The 21,630-nt window shown below is 45.7% G+C and overlaps 1 protein-coding gene across 1 annotated transcript in view; it reads right to left on the bottom strand.

Annotated features, from left to right (window-relative positions):
* The window catches only part of LOC138580434 (bactericidal permeability-increasing protein-like), a 708,711-nt gene that overhangs the window by 605,538 nt on the left and 81,543 nt on the right, over positions 1-21,630 (bottom strand). Inside the window, exons 4-5 of the mRNA XM_069650974.1 lie at positions 9,296-9,407; positions 1,576-1,710 (exon numbers count right to left, since the gene is read on the bottom strand). Coding sequence (XP_069507075.1) covers positions 1,576-1,710; positions 9,296-9,407 — 247 coding nt within the window. The remainder of the gene's footprint in view (positions 1-1,575; positions 1,711-9,295; positions 9,408-21,630) is intronic.

Raw genomic sequence — 21,630 nt, 5'->3', positions numbered from 1 at the left:
GTAAAGTTAATGGCAACTTTACCCTTTTCTTGCGGACAGTATTCAGCCCCAGAAAAATGGAGTCGGTGGGAAGTCTCAAAGACAACCCTGTGTCACAGCACTGAAGGTGCTGTGTAACACACATGAAAATAAAGAGGCCATGGAGTAGGTGAGGCTCCAGTGCTCAAGATCACACAAAAAGTGAAAACACACACAGCAAAACACATATAAAAGTGGGGAAAAATGGCTCACACTCTTACCAGGTGGAAAAAAAAAATCCTAGAAATCTAGCAAAGCTGCTGAGGGACTCATTAGGTAAGGGAAATTAGCCATTTATGAGAATTCTCCCTAACAGTTGTGATGTTGTAAAAGCAAGGCAACACACATGCTCCCTGTGGAACACCAGACATAAGTGTGGTGGGTTTTGCTTCAGCGCGCTCACTAGCAAATCTCCCTTCCAGAAAGGAGGTGATCCAATCTACCGCAGCTTGAGGGAAATTAGCATTAGTCTTTAACCTGTTGGACAAGATGGAATGGTCCACCAGGTCAAATGCTGCTGACAGTTCTAGAATCATGAGGAGCGATATATGACCTCCATCCATCTTATGAAGAAGATGGGACTTAAGAGCCAGCAGAGCAGTCTCGGTTCCATGGTTCATCCGGAAACCTGACTGATATTCATGGTAAATATGATTCTGCTCCAAGAAGATGGAAATCTGGTTATAAGCTACCCTATCTAAAATCTTCACTAGGAAGGTTGTGTTTGTAATCGGTCTATAATCCAATGCATTCAAAGGACAAAGATTGGGCTTTTTGAGTAATGTGCCTTCATTATACATGTGTGTCACGCTACACCCATAGCACAGACGCAGTGAGGGAGTGCCCTGTGCTACGGGTGCTGCAGCAGAAAAGAATCACAACTTCTGATGACCGATTGTGATCTCGTGATAAAAGTAGTGAAGAAAGCCAACATTCTTCCCTCCAATTTTCAGCAACACTATTCCTAAGTGGGTTGAAGGATTGGGGTGGGGGTTGGGGAGGAGACGCTGTGCTTTTCAGCAGCAAAAGCTACTAAAATCATCTATCTGTGGGAGAAATGCAGTATTTCTTTTAAGGCTGCCAATTTTCTAATTTGCAAAAGTGTAATTAAAGTTTCAGCAAATTATAAAAGTGCTGCAGTCTAGGAAATGGTCTTTTTCTAAAGGGAACCATGTGCAGTGGAGGTGAATGGCACCTAACAGGAGTCGTATTCTAACTCGTGCTTTTTGACATGCAAAAGCAGGACTCTGCCAGGAGAATCCCCTCGCAGTCCTGGCCTTGCACACCTGATAGTTTCCAGGACTGTTCTCATCAGGCTCATGCAATACCCAGGCTTCATGTTATTACACCACTTTTCTATTATTGCATGCACTTTAAAATTGGGCCCTGGCCGTCCAAACAGCACTTAGCACTGTAACACAGGGAAATCTGCATGCAAATCATAACCGAGCCCAGAGTGTGATTGGTTGGCGAAGGGAGGGAGATCCCCTCTCTAGCATCTCCCAGTTTCACAGAGACATGTAGGTTCTGACTATATTCACTTTATAGGTTACTCACGTGTTGCTGAAAAAGGTGTGTACTGCCCAATTTCCGCGGAACTTCATGTTACATTTGGAGATTGACAGTGTGATCCCATAATCCTGAATGAAGCGTACATTGTAGCCTGAGAAACTTGCCTCCTGACCCTGAATCCTACACATTGATAAAACAGAGACACAAAGCACAGAGGTTACTATACTTTTTCTGCTATAGTATTGTACTTTTCAGATGCTCTAAACGTCCCCCCCTTTCTTCCTTCTGGCTGCAGGAACATGAGCTAACATGAAGCCCTCCTAGGAAGGTCCATCCATAATCTCTCAACTCCCCCTCAGGTGCAGTAGGCTGGTGTTGCCGGAATCTATTTTCATCAGATATCGTTGACAGAAATTAACATTATACAATTATGTGGACTGAGAGAGTAGAGGGTATTTCCGGGTTACTCTCGCTCTGGGAGGCAGCAGCCAACATCTAGAATAGGGGCCTGAAACCTGTGGCTCTTCAGATGTTCTGGATCACAAGTGCCATGATTCTGCCAAATTAACTAGGTGGACCGGGCTGATGGGAATTGGAGTCCAAGACATCTGGAAAGCCAAAGGGTTGCAACCCTGATCTAGAAGGAGCAAAATTAGATCAAGGGGGGGACGTGGCCTGATGGATCACACAGATTTCCAGATCCTGATTCGCAACTTCCTTGTCCTCAAGAAGATCAGAAGCCATTGATACAGATTCCAATGTCGCAGCCACACTCTAAATGTGTGCAAGCTTCCGGAAAGCAGATCTACTCTTCTTGGGACTAGCGGAGAGGGGCTTCCTTTGCCAGGCGCTTTCTTTTTTGGTGCACGCCTTTTGGCAGAGGCTGTTTCAAAGAAGTGGTGAGGATACCAATGTATTTATGGAATACAGTGCACGTTCAGAAAGTAAAGTTGCTCTTTAACTAAGCACTAATTAAAGTACAGCTTTATCTTCCGAACAGGTACTGTATTATTAGATATGTAAGGAATATATTGCACAATCAAAAACATTAATTGTACACTAGTTAAAGTATGTAGGTTCTATTTATGGGGCAACAATTAATGCAGGGAGTTTATATATAACTCCCCCCCCCAATCAAGAGCGCCACACCAATTGAGCAATTACTTAGACACTTAACTCAGCATTTGAAACATAGAACACTTCAGTGCTCCCTCACCCATTTTGCCATAGTCAAGCCAACAAACTGGCTGGTGTGCAGAAAGAGTATTATTTATTTTACTTTAATCAATGACCAAATCCTTACATACACAATCATTATCAAGAGGCACGCCACCATACTTCTTGGCACAAAACCTTTCCTTCGTATGAAAACTGTATATTAGACACAAGGTGAAAACACCATTTTAAAACGCAGTTCGCCTTCGGTAACGAAAGATCACAGAATCTCTAACAGAACGACATGCACAGTTTTCATTCAGCTATCTAGTCCCCCCTGGTCACTTGTAAAGAGAAAGACAGGTCTAGAGAATATTTCAGATGATTGGGTGACTTACAAGTATACCCCTAGTTTATGGATAACCTTAGAACATGACAGGACCATTTTATTTGACTGTGTCATTTGTAGGTGGCCAAACTTAAAATACATGTGGAACTTTTCTGTTGGACAAAAGAATAATCATGTGCAGCACTCTTTATTTCTGACCTCCCTGCACACATTTCATTTCTAGCAATGATCTAGCAAAGCAAACTTTTAATAACAGACTCTTCTCCACAGATGATGAAACCCTTTTCTTCGCCACTATGCAGTGAAAATGCCCCCCTTCAATTTTGAGTTCCTTACCGACTCTGTCTAGAGAGAGGGTGCTTTTAAATCACTTATTTTCCTTTTACTTAACCCTGGAGACACTTTTCTGCATAGCACAAACCTAGACATTCAGTTTAAGATTTGAAACCTCCTCTGCTTTTATTCAGGGTTCAGGAAGTGTTGAACAATTCCGAATTTCTTTTTTTAATTGCACCCCTCCATTTAATTTGGGGATTTTGGGGTTGGCAAAAGGGTATTAGGTGATCCACAATTACTTTAACAACTATATGGTTATTCACACTTGGCAAGATATTGAAGAATTAGAATTTCCCCAAGATAGACCCAGTGTCCATTGACTATGTGGGAATTAATAAAATTATTAATTAATAAGAAAACACTAGGTATCTACTCTGGATGCCCACCCCATTATTAGGAGGAAGATATTAAGTCACTCAGATCCCCACCAATGGTTTATTCTGTTGGACAAATGTTCTCACCTTGAATCTCTCTGGGTTTGTGAACAGGAGAAGTCAGCAGACATCCTAGGTCATCACATTAGAAGCAGTGGGACATGGTTATGGATGGCAATGCAAAAGCCCTTCTCCTCTGGTTATGGATGGCCCCCAGCCTCAATTCATCTGTCTGTCTCTTGTTCTGGACGGACCCAGCCCTTCTCCTGGCTCTCTCCAGATTTAAGTTCCACCTTCCTTCCTTCTTGTCTCCATCAGTCCCTTCTTGTCTCCATCAGTCAGCCAGTCAGTCCCATTTTCCCAATGTGCGTCTAGTTTTAAAATCTCCTAAACACACCGCAAAATATATAACTTATGAGGTGGCAACTAATTGGTCAATACTCCTGATTGGGCATCTCTTGTTCTTCCCCCTAATAAGGCCTAGCCCCTTGCCTGTGGTTAGTTCTCGGGTCTGCAGACCCCATCTCTGTGAGTTCTTGCTCCACCCAACTGAAATTGCCTTTCTGACCAACTCAGATATGAATTTAAAAATCTTCTACATTACACTTTTCTCCAATTTACATATAAGGGTCGCAACCCATATATTTCTAAATGTGTCTGATCATGCCAGTCACAATGATCTGTTTCTGGCGTTGGCAAGTGCTTACATGAGAGAATGGCAGATATTTGTGATTCCTATGGAGAAAAATTATGTTAAGATCATGAGATGTTACAGACAGGTATTTGATTCCATAAGCTATCATATTCCTTACTCTCTGATCAGTAACCTTTTCTGGGAATCTGCAATCACATTTTACCTTATAACTCTGGTTCCCAAGATCGAATTGTGAGGGGTTTCCTATCAGGATGGGGCTTTTTCTGTGCTTTCTGGAATGGTCTGAACCATCTAAGCATAGATCACGGTACGCCCGTTTATGAGCAAAATATGATTCTCCATATAATCCCATAAGACGCTTTTAATTACATGTATACTTTTTCACTTAATTAAACACCTTTTGTTCCCAAAACCTTTATGTAGTCATGCTCTATGGCTTTCTGTTGACTTAGTCTGTAATCAAATCACTTAACATGCTTTCACTGTTCAGACCTGAGCACATGTTTTCTTATCTCCTTGATCAGAGGGGTGTAACTACGTCTCTGTATCATGTGACATATTCTGGTGCCTGTCAACTGCCAGTCATCCCAGAACTCCACCACAAACTGAATTAAATTTTGAGTATTTTAAAGAGTTCAAATTCCATGGGCTGTATCTTTGTTTACTCAGTGGTCATCATTTCACCCCAATAAAGCTGTGTCACAAGCACAAGCTCTGTTCGCTTCCTGCCTCTGTTGGGCTTCAAAGAGTTTACCAGATTGAGAGGTGAAGGAGTGTTCCTTTGAATCTGATGGGGGATGTTTTCTTTGTTGACCTAGCATGGCCTGAAGTCAGTTGTTATGGAGATGCCAGAAACGAGCGCCTTTAAATTCTGCATCTTTACATGAGACCTGCTTTTATATTTTACATCACATAATATACATGTTTCTCCTGCACCATGCCATCAATGCCCAACCTTAAATGATGATATATATTTAATCTACTATGCCAATGGAGTTTCATGTTTGATGTGTTCATAGTTCCATCCAAGCTGCAAAATGCACCAACTTCTCTATGGCAGCCCTCTGTTTGAACAGATCTGCACTTTAGTGCATCTGTCACCTGTAATGATATGATATGATATTTTATTTATAGCGCGCCTATACACAAGTGTTTCAAGGCACGACGAGGCAAGGGAGGGAAACAAGGGAGGACAAGACAATGATCTTATTAGGCCAAGTGACACTGAGATTGCGCAAGTGCAGGGGAGAGGGAAGGGTAAAAGTACCAGGGGAAGGGGAGGAGGAGAAGTGCGAGACATAGAATGAAGACATAGAAAAAATAAGTGCGGCAGACAGGTTGCAGTGCAGGGGTTAAGTGCGGACAAGTGTTAGATAAGTGCAAGTAGGGGGACTGTAGGGTTGCCAGGAGGCAGTGCAGGTGTGCAGCTGGGAGGGCAGGACCTGGGTCTGTGGTTCAGAGGGTAACCAAGTAACCAGTGCGGTATCAGACAGGAGATCAGCAGGAAAGTGGAAGATAGAAGGTAGAAGCAAAGAGTAAAGTCTTGAGCTGCTTCTGGAACTGGAGATGGTTCTCCTCAAGTTTAAGAGAGGCAGGGAGGCTGTTTCCAGAGGAAGGCACCGGCTGAAGAGAAAGATTTGCCACTAACTCGTTGCTTAGAAAAGCAAATGACCCTCAAGGAGTTAGAGGTGGAGGAGCGAAGAGCTAGAGAAGGAAGATATTTCTGAAAAATAAAACCTGGAGATATTTTGGTCCCAGGCCCCAGAAGGCCTTGTGGACAATGCACAGGGTCTTGAATTTGATCCTTGCAACCATTGGGAGCCAATGGAAATATTTCAGTGCTGGAGAGATATGATCCCTGGGCTTGAGGCCAAGGACAAGTCTCCCAGTTCTGTTCTGGATGATTTGCAGAGGACGGAGTGTAGAGGCCGGAAGATTTAAAAAGAGGCTGTTACAGTAGTCAAGCCTAGAGAGAACCAGAGCTCTGGAGACCATGGGCTTCTGGGTGAGGGGGAGGAAAGGAAGAATACCTCTGAGGAGGTGCAGTTGGTAGTTTGACTTCTTAGAGATGTCAGAAATGTGAGGCGAGAATGGAGTCGAAGATAACCCTGAGGTTCTTAGCCTCACAGGTGGGAGCAAGAAGAGGGCCAATGGAGGCCGGGCCAGAGAGTGGCTGGAAAGAGGGGTGCAGGTGTGCATATGAGGAGGATCTCTGACTTACTGGCATTCAGGCAGAGATCATTGGCGGCACACCACTCTTGGATTGCAGACAGTCCGGGATGAGAGAAGGAGAAGAGGTGGCAGAGGGGAGCCTGAAGGCGAGTTGGGTGTCATCCGCATGGCACTGGAAGTTGGAGAAGAGAGCAGCGATGCGGTGGGCAAGAGGTGCCAGGTATTGGTTGAACAACCAGAGAGAAAGCTTAGACCCCTGGGGAACACCACAGGTGGAGAGAGATAGAGGAGAGGAAGGGCCCAAGTTGGACCTGGGAGGGTCGGTCATAAAGGAAAGAAGTCAGCCATGCCAGAGCCTGATCAATGATACCCAGATTATCATGGATCCGGTTGAGCAGGATGGCATGGTTGACCGTGTCAAAGGCAGAAGAGAGATCAAGTAGGATGGGGACAGAAGGGAGGTTAGAACAAAGGTTAGAGAGCAGGTCTTCACAGATGTTCAGGAGAGCAGTTTCCATGCTTCTGGCTGCTCTGAAGCCAGACTGATGGTCATGGAGACAACTAACAGATTCAGTGTGAAGATTAACCTGGGAGATGGCCAGCTTTTCCAGGAGTTTTCCCAGGAAAGGAGTGATAGAGATTGGACGATAATTAGCCGGAAGGGAGTGGTCGGCTGAGGGTCTTTTGAGAAGAGGGTGCACAAGAGAGTGCTTCGGGGGGATGGGGGGTTCCAGAGGAGAAAGAGTGGCTGAGAAGTCGGCCATGGCTAGAGTGAGGGTGTCAATGTGGTCCTTGATGGTTTTGGAAGAACAGGGAAGGATCTGCTTAGATGAGGTTTTCATAGATCGGACTTGTCTAGAATCCTCATCAGGGGAGAAGAGATGAAAGGTAGAGAAGGGAGAGGGGTGGCCATAACGGGGCCAAAGGAAGAGGAGCGAATGGAGGGGAAAGCGCAGGAGAAGCCGAGATGGTGGACAGAATGTCCTGGGTTTTAGAGATGAACTGAAAAGCCAGGGGTGTGCAGAGGGCCTGGGAAGGGACAGGGGAGGTAGAGACTGCAGCAGGATTGGGCAGTTCCTTGCAGATTTTAAAGAGTTTGGCCAAGTTGTTAGATGCCGCAGAGATGCGGAATTGGATGTGAGCTCTCTTCTAAGTGAGGACAGAAAGTCGGCATTGCCTTTGGAGCAGGCGGCAGGCGATTTTGTCAGAGGATGTACAAGATGCCAACCATTTCCTACACTTGAGTTTAAGGGTGACAAGGTCTGAGTCATACCAGGAGTTGCACTTGAATTTAGGTTTCATGCGTTTCCTCATGACAGGGGCAAGTACATCAAGAGTATCAGAGATAGCAGAGTGGCGCATAGAGAGGGCTGTGTCAGGGTGTGAGTCAAGCAGAAGTCCAGGAGGGGGAGAGAAAGATGCAGCGAAAGCCTCAACTGACACACGCTTCATGGGTCGAATGAATGAGAAGGTGGGTGGCAGTTTGAGGGTAGGATTGGCCTGGCGGGTAGTGAGAGAGAGAGATGAGAGAAGAGGAGAGAGTGGTCACTCCAGGAGAGATGAGTTGTGAAAGGGTTAGAGAGGGGTAGGTCTGAGGAGATCAGAGCATCAAGAGTGTGCCCTGCAAAGTGAGTCGGGCCAGAGGGAAGAATAGAGAGAGAGAGTCGCAAAGGTCATGAAGGAGTCCCGTGTGCAGGACCGGAAGCATCAAGATGGATGTTGAAGTTTACAAGGAGGAGGAGTTGAGTGGTTGAGGCCAGGAGGGAGGAAGAGAGGTCCACCCACTCGGAGAGGAAGGAGGTGATCAGGCCAGGTGGCTGGTAAATAGTAGCCACTGTGAGACAGTGGCCAGGAGAGAAAGCCTATAGACCAGGCATTCAAAGGAGGAGTAAGCCTGCATAGGAATGATAGAGGCAGGAATGATAGAAAGTAGGCCTAATTTCTTTCAGACTTGTCACTGGAATACAGGACACAATTCGTTTTTATTTTCCTTTTTCTGAAATCACTATTTAGATTTAGTTGAGAGTTAAATTCTGGCCTTTTGGTCTTGTATCCAATCATTTGCTTTCCATATTCCTGCACCTCTGGGCCCTTCATAGCAAGATGCAGTCCACTTGTATGCTGCTGCTGAACTCAAAGGAGCTCTGCTCTTCCTTTTCTTTTTTGCTTTGCTTGTTTTTTAACTTAAGCACATAAAAAGTGCACTGAGCCGGCGCAGCATCAGTGCATGACCGGGAGCATGCATTGCATCTTCATAGATGCAACTGGTGCAATAATGGGAGGGTTGACTAAAGGCGCATGCTGGATGACACCATAGCTAAAATGAGTCTTTTTTTTTCTTGCAGCATGTTTCTTTCAAGTTCCATATGTACATTTTTTCGTTTTACATTAATCTGTTTGCTGGGCATTGTAGGCTTCCATTGAGGATGCAGAAAATAAAGCAAAAAGCGTGCTTTTTTTGCTCAACCGTATTGTTAGGCTGGTTACTCACTTCTGCACATTTCTGTATTTCAAGTCATCTCTGTTGCGTTGGTTTTGTGTTTTTGCACTTTTTACAGGCCTCTCACTTGTCTGCCATGACCCCACCCATAGCCCTGGTCCGTCACCACACCCTCCCCGTGCAATCCCAGAATAGTTGTTTCCCATTTCTAGCCATAGAAACTGGAAGGTTCCTGTCTTATGTTGGTGCTGAGCGCCTTTCAGCACTTGGATTGACATACTCACCCAGAGAGCGTGTATCCGAAAGAAAAGAATATGCGATCTTGGGTACCCTCTTGGTCTGGAAGGACAATTGTTTCCATGTTCTTCTCTAGTGACTTCATGCTGTACTCGCACACTGGAATAAACCAAAATGAGAGTCAAGGCCAAAGGAAATACAACACGAGAACGGTTATCACGGGGTGGGGGAGGTGCTGGTCTAGGTCTGGAGTGGGTAAGTATCACGCCAGGAAGACCCCAACATCATTTGAGCAGAACTACATACCAAGGGCCTACTAGCACTTATATCTTGATTTGGGAGGATAGCTCAGGGGCAAACTGCTCACCTTGGAAGAAGAGAGGGAGCAACACAGGTTCAATCTGGTTGTCATCGTCCAAAAGACAATGCCAATAAGCAATTGCAGACCCAATAAGACACAAGAAGGACCTTATCCTAATAGCCTCGAAACCCAAAGGGAGATACCATCCCCTCAACAGGCACTGGCAGCGCATCAGGAACAGGGTCCCCCTTGAATCCCCACAGACTCTCAAACACACCAATATGCTAACTCTCTAATCTGTGCCATCAAACAATAAGATGCAGCTTTATCCCTCTATTAATTCAGCCTAGCTGCACACATACTTATACACCTCCTTGATCACCCAAACAGTCCTTTAGAACGCTATACCCCACCAAAATCAGCCTAGCTGCACATATAATCCCATTCACAAACTCCACTGCAACCAGAATGCAGATATCCAGGTCCAATTGGCCTTGCTGCACACAATCTACTGATCTCACACAACCACTGCACCACAGCTAGCACTTGAATGCAGCTACTCACCACTCTAATCTCCCTGGCTGCACACATACCGAGTGCACCTATGCACTATTTACCACACTACTCTCTCCACTGACCTGGACTACGATGAGGTTGTTAAACCCACAGCACTTTGGAATCATACAAATGCCCAATAACATAACATAACATGTTACATAATAGCTTGTTTTCAAGAATATATGAGCAGTTTTAGTGTTTTTATTCTGTACCTATTATTGCTTTGTTGTCGATTTTTATGCCAATGGGCCTCATTACGACCATTAATACGAGGTCCCTTTGCGGCTCCCGACCTTAACGGCTGGTCTGTACCAGCCGTTAAGTTAGGGACCCGCAAAGGGACCTTGAAGGTAATTACGGTACCACAATTTGCGGTACCGTAATTACCACCTTCCCCATTCCCATTGATCCCTATGCGGCAAAAATGGGAATGGGGAAGGGCCAATGGTAAATGGGGAATTACCGCCCCGCCAAACTTGGAATGGGGTGGTAATTCCCCATTTCACCATGGCGGATTCGGTAAGTTATAGACGTTAACTATGGCGCTAATAGCGCCATTGGTTAACGCCAGGGTCGTAATGAGGCCCAATTTCTTTTGTAAATTGTTGTGTTATGTTATGAATTGCACAAAGAATGGGAACACTGTGGGCCTGATCACGACTTTGGTGGTAACGCCGGCGGTATTACCGCTGGTGGTATTAGCCCTACCGCCGAACTCCCCGGCGGTAAGGTAATTCCCCATTCCCCATTGAGCTCATTTGGGAATGCCCCACTCCCCATTGGGCTCAATGGGGAAAATTCACGCTCTTACCGCCGGCAGATTTCCCGCCGGCGGTAATAGCGCAAATTTTTGGTGGATTTCCACCCAGCCACGAGCTGGGGCGAAATCCGCCGAAGTCCTGATTTGGCAGACCCTTAAATCCGGCGGTAATAGCGCGACCGCCGGATTTAAGGGTTACCGCCAAAGTCGTGATGAGCCCCATTATGCACACCAAGTTTTAACAAACGTTTCTACAGGGTTAGTAGATATTTAGTGAGGTGCAGAGGAAAAAAACACTGCCTTGACACTAGGCAATGGTACAAAACAAGGAAAAGGAAGTGTCCACGGGCTGTGGATCACTCGCGTCCCCTGCACACTCAGGTTATTGCCAGTGGCAATCAATTGTTCAAAATGTTTCTCTAATACTCTTGAGGATCCGTTTCAGTACTCCATTTCTGGTCTGAACTGCTTACACAGAAAAGAGGAATAACTTAGAGTTGACTTAGAGTAACTGGCTAATTAGCCATCAACTGGGGTTATGTCAATCTGCACTTTGGTAATAGTCATTTACACGCTTTCTTAATCTGTAGAGGTAATAATCATGCAGTCACTTGGTTATTGATTTCAGTAGAAAAATACAATGTATTAATACATGCCAGTCTATATTCAGCAATATTACTTGTTGATCATCATATAGTGTCATGTCTTCAATCACAAAATATATGTATTTTAGGTACAGTAGTGCCCCATTCGATATACTCCTCAATATCCTAAACATACTATCACTGCACTCAAAAGTCAAGAGCATCTTTCCATGTAAGGTATTCCATACCTGACTGATTCATACCATCATCCAAGATGGCCCTGACAGTGATTGTATGAAATTGTATACCCAGTTTCCAGCCCTATACCCCTAGCTGAGATTTGGAGTGATGACGCACGCGCGGCGTGATGACGTCGGATGTTTACATCCGACGTCATCGCGCTGACGTGTACCGACGCCGCGTCTAGGTAATAACAACGGGATGTCCGCACTCCTTTGCATTCGCGGACTCCTTCCAGGAACACTTACCTGCAACTGAGAGGTAAGAAGCCTAACAAAATATATAAGGTTAGAGGATTTCCTTTGATTTAACTTCCACATTGTGTGGACAAGATAAGGGTTGACCCAACTTCGCTTTTTGCCTACAGGTAACGCCTGCTCTGGCAAGCTCACCTTCCCCACCATTTTGGGTAATGGACTGACCACTGCATACCCTGACCTCACTCGCAGGAAGGGGTGAGTGACTTACTTTTTTACCTATACAAGACTCTAATAGAAATAACTGAGAATTACTCAGCCTTGAAGACATTTTGTAAAACTTTAATAAGCAGAATTATGGACCCATATCCTTTCCTATAGAACTCTTCAGCTCCAGCCTCTACCCGGGACCAAATCACCCACCCTGATTACTGACTACTCCAGCCGGAGATACACTGAAGGGGCACCAATGAGAGGTAGAGACACATTTGATTTGTAAAAAATGTAAAAATGACAAAGTATTCATGCACATTGCAATTGGAGAACAATAGACTAAAAGTATTCTCTGTGATTTTCTCTCTAGAGGTAAACAGATTGTCCGGAAGAACTCAGATTATGAAAACATGAAGTTTGAAAGTTATTAACATAGAATATTTTGCTCCTGAAGAAGGGAAAATTACTTCCCGAAACGCGTTGAGCTATTTGGAACAGTAGTTAGGCCTCTACTGTACCTAAAATGCATATATTTTGTGATTGAAGACATGACACTATATGATGATCAACAATTGGTAATATTGCTGAATATAGACTGGCATGTATTAATAAATTGTATTTTTCTACTGAAATCAATAACCAAGTGACTGCATAATTATTACCTCTACAGATTAAGAAAGCGTGTAAATGACTATTACCAAAGTGCAGATTGAGATAACCCCAGTTGATGGCTAATTAGCCAGTTACTCTAAGTCAACTCTAAATTATTCCTCTTTGCTGTGTAAGCAGTTCAGACCAGAAATGGAGTACTGAAACAGATCCGCAAGAGTATTAGAGAAACATTTTGAACAATCGATTGCCACTGGCAATAAGATGAGTGTGCAGGGGACGCGAGTGATCCACAGCCCATGGACACTTCCTTCTCGTTATGTTATGAATGGTTCATGAAATTTCATAACCTTTTGTAATGCATATATTACTTTTTGGTTACATAATCATTGTATGGTACATTACCCAAATACATCGACTAATGAATGCATGACTACTATATTGCACACCCCAAACTGGCACTGATTGGTTATGAGGGAAACATAACTGCGCCCAAAAGCATGCATGCCAACTTCCTGCAATACAGTGCTATGCCACTGCCCACTGGAACACCATCCCGGGGGGATCTGAATCAAACAAGGCCCTTTCTTTTTAGATAGGAACTCAAGACCGTACTCTCCAGTCAATGTCTAAGTGTCACCTAGACTCTTCGCGATGCGGTGCCACATTCCACCCCCAAGACTGAAACAACCCATCCCACGCATTGTAACCCCCTTCCTTACATGTGTTACCTTCATGAGCTATAATTGATCTCTTGCTTCTTAGCTAGGTTTGCACTACATAAAATGACAAATACAATGTCTCCATAGAGGCTACAGAGTGAGGGTATAGCTGTTAATGTAATCAAATAAAACATGAAACATATCAGGTTAATATCTGTGGCTAATGCTGAATTTCACTCAGTTATAGGGCAGTTATTTCGCGGCTGGGCTGGTCAAAAGGTACGGCAATCCAGGAGGTCCCCATGCCTTTTTACACCTTGCGCTGGAAAAGAGGAGTAATGGTGGCCGTCATGCAGGTGAAACACTGGATTCAATTCCATGCCATTTGCTGCATCTACGAATATGAGGCTGCTAATGTCTATGCCTCATCATCATTCCCGAGCTAGCTCATGGGGTATAAAACACAGAGAAGGCTTTCCCGCCCATTTGTTTTGGTGTAGCTCCTCCTCCTACTCTCCGACAATGCCTGATGATGTATCTAAACAAGTCCTATCTATGAAAATGTTGTCCAAACAGGTGCTCCCCTGCTCCTCCCCTGCTCAAGGACCACACTGACACCCTCTCTCCTGCCTTGGTCGATTTCTGCAATCACTCTTTCGCCACTGGATCTTTCCCCTTTCTCCTCATGCACTCCCTTGTGCACCCCCTCCACAAAAATCCTCCTGCTGATCCTACCTGTCTGGCAATTTATTGCCCAATCTCTATCAGTCCTTTCCTGGTTAAACTCCTGGAAAAGCTGGACAGGAAAATGCTCTCCTGAACACCCATGAAGATCTGCTCTCTGATCTTGATTCCAATTTCCCTTCTGTCCTGATCCTCCTTGACCTTTCCTCTGCTTTTGACATGGTCAATCATGCCATCCTGGTCAATGAACTCCGTGAGAATCTGGGCATCATGGATCTGGCCCTGGAGTGGTTGACCTCCTTCCTCCTGGACCGACCCTCCCAGGTCCAACTTGGGTCCTTTCTCTCCACCAACTCTCTCTACACATGTGGTGTCCCCCAGGCCTCCAACCTTTCACCCTGGCTCTTTCTTGGGAGGATAGCTCAGGGGAAACTTGCTCGCCTTGGAAGCAAGACGACATGGACAAACAAGGTTTGATCCCTGTGACCGTGCTTACAAATCATTGTGTACTAAGCACGTTATAAATAACCAATCATATCATATCATATCATATCATATCATATCATATCATATCATTGTTAGACCTAGCACCCTTCCCACTGCTCATTAAATGCAGCAACTTATTTCCCAAAGTTCATGCAGCTAAACGGAATTGCACTTGCCTGTTCTTTGATGACTGTGGCATGTCTTCCTTGTCATGGAATTCTTGTCTGTGGACCTTACCTGAAAAAAGACAAAGCCCTTAAAAGCCTCTCCAGTTCTCTTAATAAATTTGGAACACAGGAGGTGCCCTTGGGGCTAAGCCCTTGAGGAAAACCCTGTTGGGGGAAAAACCTTGGATGAATATCTTCCGGTAGCAGTATAAGGACTTGATAGATGGTAGCTGTTAATACAGCCCTGGAGTGTTCAGGAAACAGTTCCACGTATAAACAGGCTGGAAAAGGATGACCTTGTGCGAGGAAAGGTAATCCTGGAATACCAGCCGAGAAAATTAATTCACTCAGGCTGATTTTGAAAAGGCTCCAGTAAGAGGAAACACAACCTGTGATTCGGATGGCGAAAGGAAGCTGTCAGGAATACACAGAGAATGCTATAAGCAACCGCGTGAGTGAGAAGGGCTGAATAACGCGAGCGGCTGCAGCTCAGGGATGTAAAAGGCGAGCCGCGAGAGAAGACGCGGAAGCCAGAACTGTAGAATGCAAGACAGGAAAGAGACAGAAATTAGACATTGAGCAAAGCTCAGATAAGTAGCAAGAAAATAGTGAGCGGAACGCTCAGATAACACAGTAGCAAGATTCAATAACCATAGATAGGCTTACCCAGCTAAATGGAAAACCTAGCGTAATAGCTCGGAAAAGAAGCACGTAGCAACGCGTTGGCTGCATGTAGCTGAATGCTTATGAGCCTACCAATGCTACTGCTCTGGAGCCCTCTAGTGGCAGGACTAGACAGTTGTTTGAATTGTTGTATTTGGGAACAACATGCCGCCAGCTTGGGAAGGTCAATAAACCATAAACTGGTCTTCTATGCCATTGCTGTCAAAGGGACCATGTAAACCTGCAATCCCTAACAGTATGCCCCCTTTGAAGCGTCCCGGCTCTGATTTCCAAGGGTGCAGATGATGAAATCTGCGCACTAATCGGGGGGCGTGAACCCCTGTCGGCGACTCACAGGTGCGATCAGCTGGCATATAACCCTTCCAATCCAGTAAGTACTGTAATTTGCCTCTGTAGTATCTGGAGTCACAAATATCCTTGACCTCATACTCTGGTCCTGTATCAGTGTTAACCGGAGGAGGTATGTGGACAGTCTTCGTTAATAAATGTATCTGGGCGATGGATCTTTAACTGAGAAACATGAAACACAGAATGTATGCGAGACCAGGACGGAGGTAGCTTCAATTTGTAAGCCACTGGTCCCACTTTTTCTGAAATGGTCCAAAATACTGAGGAGCCAGTTTAGAGCGCCCTAAGTGTCCTGGAAGAAACCTTGAGGACAGCCATAGCAAATCCCCAACATCCCAATCAGGAGAATGAAGCCGATGCTTTTCTGCTATGGTTTTACTGTAGGAGCGAGTCTCCAGTAGAGCCTTCAAAGCAATATCCTGCCCCTTCTTGATATTTACCACATGTTTGTTAAATGAAGGAGAATTTGTAGGGGGGATGTCCCTAACAGGAAGACATGCAGAATGAAACCCATATGTGCAATGGAAGGGACTCATTCTTATGGAAGAGTGCAGAGCATTTTTGTATGCAAATTCGGCAAATGGTAATAGATTTGCCCAATTGTCATAGGAAGCTGAAGGAAAACATCTCAGATATTGTTCCAGTGATTGATTCAACCTTTCCGTCTGACCATTAGACTGAGGATGATGACCTTTCTGGGGCCTGGGACCTACTTATCTTCAATGTTGCCTTCCTAAATACTGTCCCTCAAGAGCCCGCCGCTCATCTACCTTCATCCTTCTGAGTGAGCAGGTTCTCCAAACAGAGATTTGGAGGGCGATGCCTTTCCTCAGCAGGCGCCTCCCACTGGAACAGCCTCCCTGCCACCCTCCGTCTTGAGCCTGATATTCTTAAGTTCTGGAAACTCCTCAAGACCTTCCTCTTCTCCTCTTCCTTCTTTCTCCCCATGCTAACCTAGCTTCTGCTCTTCCCTCTCTCCCTCCTTTCCATACAGCTCACTGACTGGCCACCTGGTGCACCCCAGAGTCTCACAACTCCCAGACACCCCTGCCAGTCCTTCTGCACTTGACTCAGGGCCGGCCCTGCACCCCACCCACTCACTGCACCTACAATAAATCCTGAGAGCTTCTCTCTCCGCACTTCGTCAGCCTCGACCGACTGGGTGCACTTAGTCCCCTGTCCCTCGCTTGTCCTGCCTGCACTTGCACTACAGCTCTGCCTGTAGATCGTTCTGTCCTCCCTCGTCTCACCCCTTAATGTGCACTTGAAAAAACAGCAGAATCGCTGTCATGTCTATTTGTTGTATCTTAACTGTTAAATGTACATATTCACTTAATCTGCCTGTGCAGACCGTTATCGCTTCAGAAATTCAAGGGCTCTGAGCGACTGTAGTTTTTTCCCCATGTTCCCACCCTCCTTGAGCACCTTGAAACACTTGCCTGTTTATATGCACTTTATAAATAAACAATAAATACAAAAAGAAAATACAAAGTGAGGGCACAATGTATTCCCAATTTCTCATACAACAGTTTTCAAAATCGAGATATATACTGTGGTCCTCGGTCAGAGAGGATTGTTTCCGGAAGTGCATGCAGACGGTAGATGGTAGAGAGGAACAATTTCGCAATCCTCTGTGCTGAGGGAATCTGCTGTAAAGCTTTGAAATGAGCCAAGTTAGTATAAAAATCAATTGTGACCATTATAGTGGTCAGGTTTCTGGAACGAGGCAATTCCACGATAAAATCTGTGCTAATGTGCTGCCACGGTTATGATAGTAGTACTGCCTGAGTCAGTTTGCCCTGTGGAGCTGAACGAGGTGTCTTAGTTTGCTGACAAATCACGCATGAAGCCACATAATCCTGTACATCTTTATGTACTGTAGGCCACCAAAAATGACAGTGAATGTTCTCCAGAGTGACCTTTACTCCCCTATCTCCTGCTGATTTGGCGTCAATGCACATGCTCAGAACTTGTCTCCACAATGCATAGGTGGGGATGTAAAGTCGATCATCAAGAAAAAACATACCTCTGTCTTGAACCAGACCATTCTTCTTAATTACTGTTTCAGTTTCAGGATCCTGCATAGAGATAGCGGCACAAACCTTCTGAAAAAATCCAGTAATGGAAAATAGAAAGGTGGCATTAGGAAACAAAAGTTCTAGAGTAGTAACTTCGCCTGTTAAGGTGACAGAGCATGACAAGGCATCCGCCATCTGGTTCTCTAGTCCTGGTTAATATGTGAACAATAGATCATACCGGGGAAAAAAATAAGGCCATCTTGCCTGCCGGCTATTTTAGCACTCCTTTTGTTGAAGAACTCTCAGATTCCGGTGATCTGTCCTAATGGTGACTGTATGTTGTAAGCCAATCAAGAAATGCTGCCATTCTGTGCATGCTTTCTTGATGGCTAAAACCTCTTTTTCCAGGACAGTATCGTTTCTCTCAGCAAGGGTTAAAGTCTTTGACATGTAAGAAATGAGGTGCTCACATTGATCTTCAAACATCTCTTTAAAGACTGCTTCAATGGCTGAATCTGATGCATCTGTTTCAACTATGCCAAGTAAAGCTTTTGCAACTGACTTGGCAGTCACAGTCTTCAATGGGATAGCTTCAGGATTCCTGGTGGCATGGTTGACCAGCACCAGGATAAACCTATTGCCTGAGGATGTTTGGAGGTCAAGGGGACCAACAATGTTGATCCCTACCCTCTCAAATGGTACCCCCACAACTGGCAGTGGTACCAGTGGAGCTTGGATTGTTGAGCCACTCTTAACAGATAACTGGCAGGTGGCACAACTCCTGCAGTGACTTTCTACTTGCACCCCCACCTTGGGCCAGTAGAAATGCATGGACAACCTTTGCTTGTTTCTCTTGATACCAAGGTGACCTGCAAGGGGCACTTCATGTGCCAGCTGCAGGAGGAATGGTCTTACGGTTGGCTTCCCTAAGGAAGTTGTGCCTGATAGGGGCAGCAACTTTATGTCAAAGTATATGCAGGCCATGTGGAAGGAATGTGGTGTCACCTATAGGTTTTCATCTACATATCACCCACAAACCAATGGTCTAGTTGAAAGTTTCAACAGGACCTTAAAAAGCATGTTTGGGGCTCTAGAGGAAGCTGGGGCCCTGCCTCTATGGGACCCACTACACCGTGCAAACTGACCATAAGCCATTAAAGTAGCTAATGAACATGAAGGAAGAGAATCCAAAGTTGCTCCATAAGTCTGCAAGGCTTTGACTTCACTATTGAGCATAGGCCAAGTGTCCAACATAGCAATGCTGATGGGTTGTCCAGAATGTTTAACCGACCTGAACATGAGGCTCATCCAGGGGTAGCTGAATTCCCCGTCCTTGGTCTGGGAAGGGCGAGTGTTAGGAAAGATTTCCATTTTATGTGTAATTTTCCCTCCAGTTGTGAACCCCCCAACCTTTTGCTGCAGGGGAGCCCAGCCTTCTGCTCCACTCCTTTGGGCTTTTCGCTCACTTTTAATGGGGAAACTGACAGGCCCTTAAGACAGTCAGTACTGGGAGACTTTGTTTCCCTTAGTCCTTTCCAATGTTGCAACTTTTCTTCAACATGTAACAAGTATACAATGTACCTTCCAGTACAGTACACTTGGGTCCCCTAGTCATTTCCAAAAGGCCCTAAATAATCTCAAGGGGACATTGACTCCTTGCTCACTGTTCTCAGAGAGGCACAGCTCCACCTCACTGATGATGCCCAAGAAGGCTGAAACACGTGTTTGGGGTTGCTGTTGGTACTCTTGTTCAGAGAAGACTTGCCTAGCATTTCAGTGCTGGACTGCCCCTAGGCAGGACAAAGACTGATATGCAGGGATATTTCTCCTCTGTGAAAGGGACAGTGAGCTAAAGACTTGGTTGAGACTCTCCCAGGGGCCATTCACCCAAGAACAGGTCAATGGGCTGTGTTCGTGCTGGTAGACTCCCATACCCCCCTTTGATTTGCATATTAAGTAACTTTGGGACTCATCCTAAATTACCAGGGCAATCCAGATGTGGACCCCTTGCTCACTGTTCTCAGAGAGGCACAGCTCCACCTCAATGATGATGCCCAACAAGGCTGAAAAACGTGTATGGGGTTGCTGTTGGTACTCTTGTTCAGAGAAGAATTGCCGAGCATTTCGGTGCTGGACTCCCCCTGGGCAGGACAAAGACTGATATGCAGGGATATTTCTCCTCTGTGAAAGGGACAGTGAGTTAAAGACTTGGTTGAGACTCTCCCGGGGGCCATTCACCCAAGAACAGGTCAATGGGCTGTGTTGGTGCTGGTAGAGAGACTCCCAGATGCTGCTTTGATTTGCATATTAAGTAACTTTGGGTCTCACCCTAAGTTACCAGGGGAATCCAGACATGGTCCCCTTGCTCACTGTTCTCAGAGAGGCACAGCTCCACCTCACTGATGATCTCCAACAAGGATGAAACATGTGTATGGGGTTGCTGTTGGTACTCTTGTTCAGAGAAGAATTGCCTAGCATTTCGGTGCTGGACTGCCCCTGGGCAGGACAAAGACTGATATCTAGGGATATTTCTCCTCTGTGAAAGGGACAGTGAGCTAAAGACTTGGTTGAGACTCTCCCAAGGGCCATTTACCCAAGAACAGGTCAATGGGATGTGTTCGTGCTGGTAGAGAGACTCCCAGACCCCCCTTTGATTTGTACCTTCCAGTACAGTACACTAGGGTCTCTTAGTCATTTCCAAAAGGCCCTAGATACTCTCAAAGGATTTTTTAGGAGATGTGCAGATGTGTCACAGACAGGGCTGGTGGCAGCTTATCCTTTCATGTATTTTTAACCCTTTTCTGCCAGGTAAACTGCGATTACCGCGTTTGGCCCGAATAGGTGGCCTGGCTCCAAAATGGCCATGCCACAAGGTTCTTTGTCCTGTCCTTTGGCCATCTTGCCCCTTCGCCTTACCCAGGTCTAGCCGACCCGGGTAAGTCCTTATTTGGGCATGCATTCTCACAAGAAACACCAAGCTTTCGTGGGCTTCTGCATGCCTTGTGTGTGTGCCTCCAGAATGTGGGCTGGGATGTCTGTCCCCAATATACATCCTGGGTGCCAGAGAGTCTGGAGTGCTGTGAATGTGTGGTCCGTGATTGGTCCACGTATGGTATGCCTGTATGTGAGCAGATTTCCCATTAGGTCCTCTTCATTTTGGCGTGAAGGAGATTCTGGGTAAGAGAAGCCGCCAAACACCCATACCATGTCGATCTCTGGAGTTCTCCCTGAACAAAGGATAGGATCCAAGTATCCAGAAGCTAAGAAGCCGAGTCAAGGAACCGCTGGTGACCTGATGGAAAGTTTGGAACCCTGAGCCCGCTGTCGTCCCGTGTTACCCCTTGGCATCTGGTCGTCCTAGAAGGTCTGCGAACCTTCATCAAACCCTGCAAGTAAGCCTTTCTCTGAGGTGTCCCTGGGCCAACCAGTGGGCTGACCAGCTTACGCAGACTCTTTGCCCTGATACTGCCACCGTTTCGAGGAGGCCCTCGAAACTTGGTAAATCGCTATCTCTGTGTTCACGCCATCCTGACTCCGAATTTCATACACTTGGCATTCCCAGATCTGAAGTGAGAGGAGTGCACCCGAACCGGAGTATATGTGGTTACTGTGTCGACGATCTTTTCAGGTGCGCTGCATTTGTGCCCTTCTTGCCCCTGAAGCCTGCTGCAGTGAAACTGGCCTGATCCATCCACCAGGAGCGGAGAAATCACCACTGTCCCGTTTGGGAATCATCGATGTATCTTCGTCGCTGAAAGCCGCAGAACCGCCAAATTGGCGACTTCAACCTGCAACCGAAGTGGACTTGACTGCCGAAGTTTGGTCCGGAGTGCACCAGGGCTCACAACCCTAGCTGGTGGCCCCTAGCGCC

This window comes from Ambystoma mexicanum, chromosome 3p, assembly GCF_040938575.1.
Source record: "Ambystoma mexicanum isolate Mex_15411 chromosome 3p, UKY_AmexF1_1, whole genome shotgun sequence".
Lineage (NCBI taxonomy): Eukaryota > Metazoa > Chordata > Amphibia > Caudata > Ambystomatidae > Ambystoma > Ambystoma mexicanum.
This window is presented reverse-complemented; position numbering and strand designations above follow the sequence as displayed.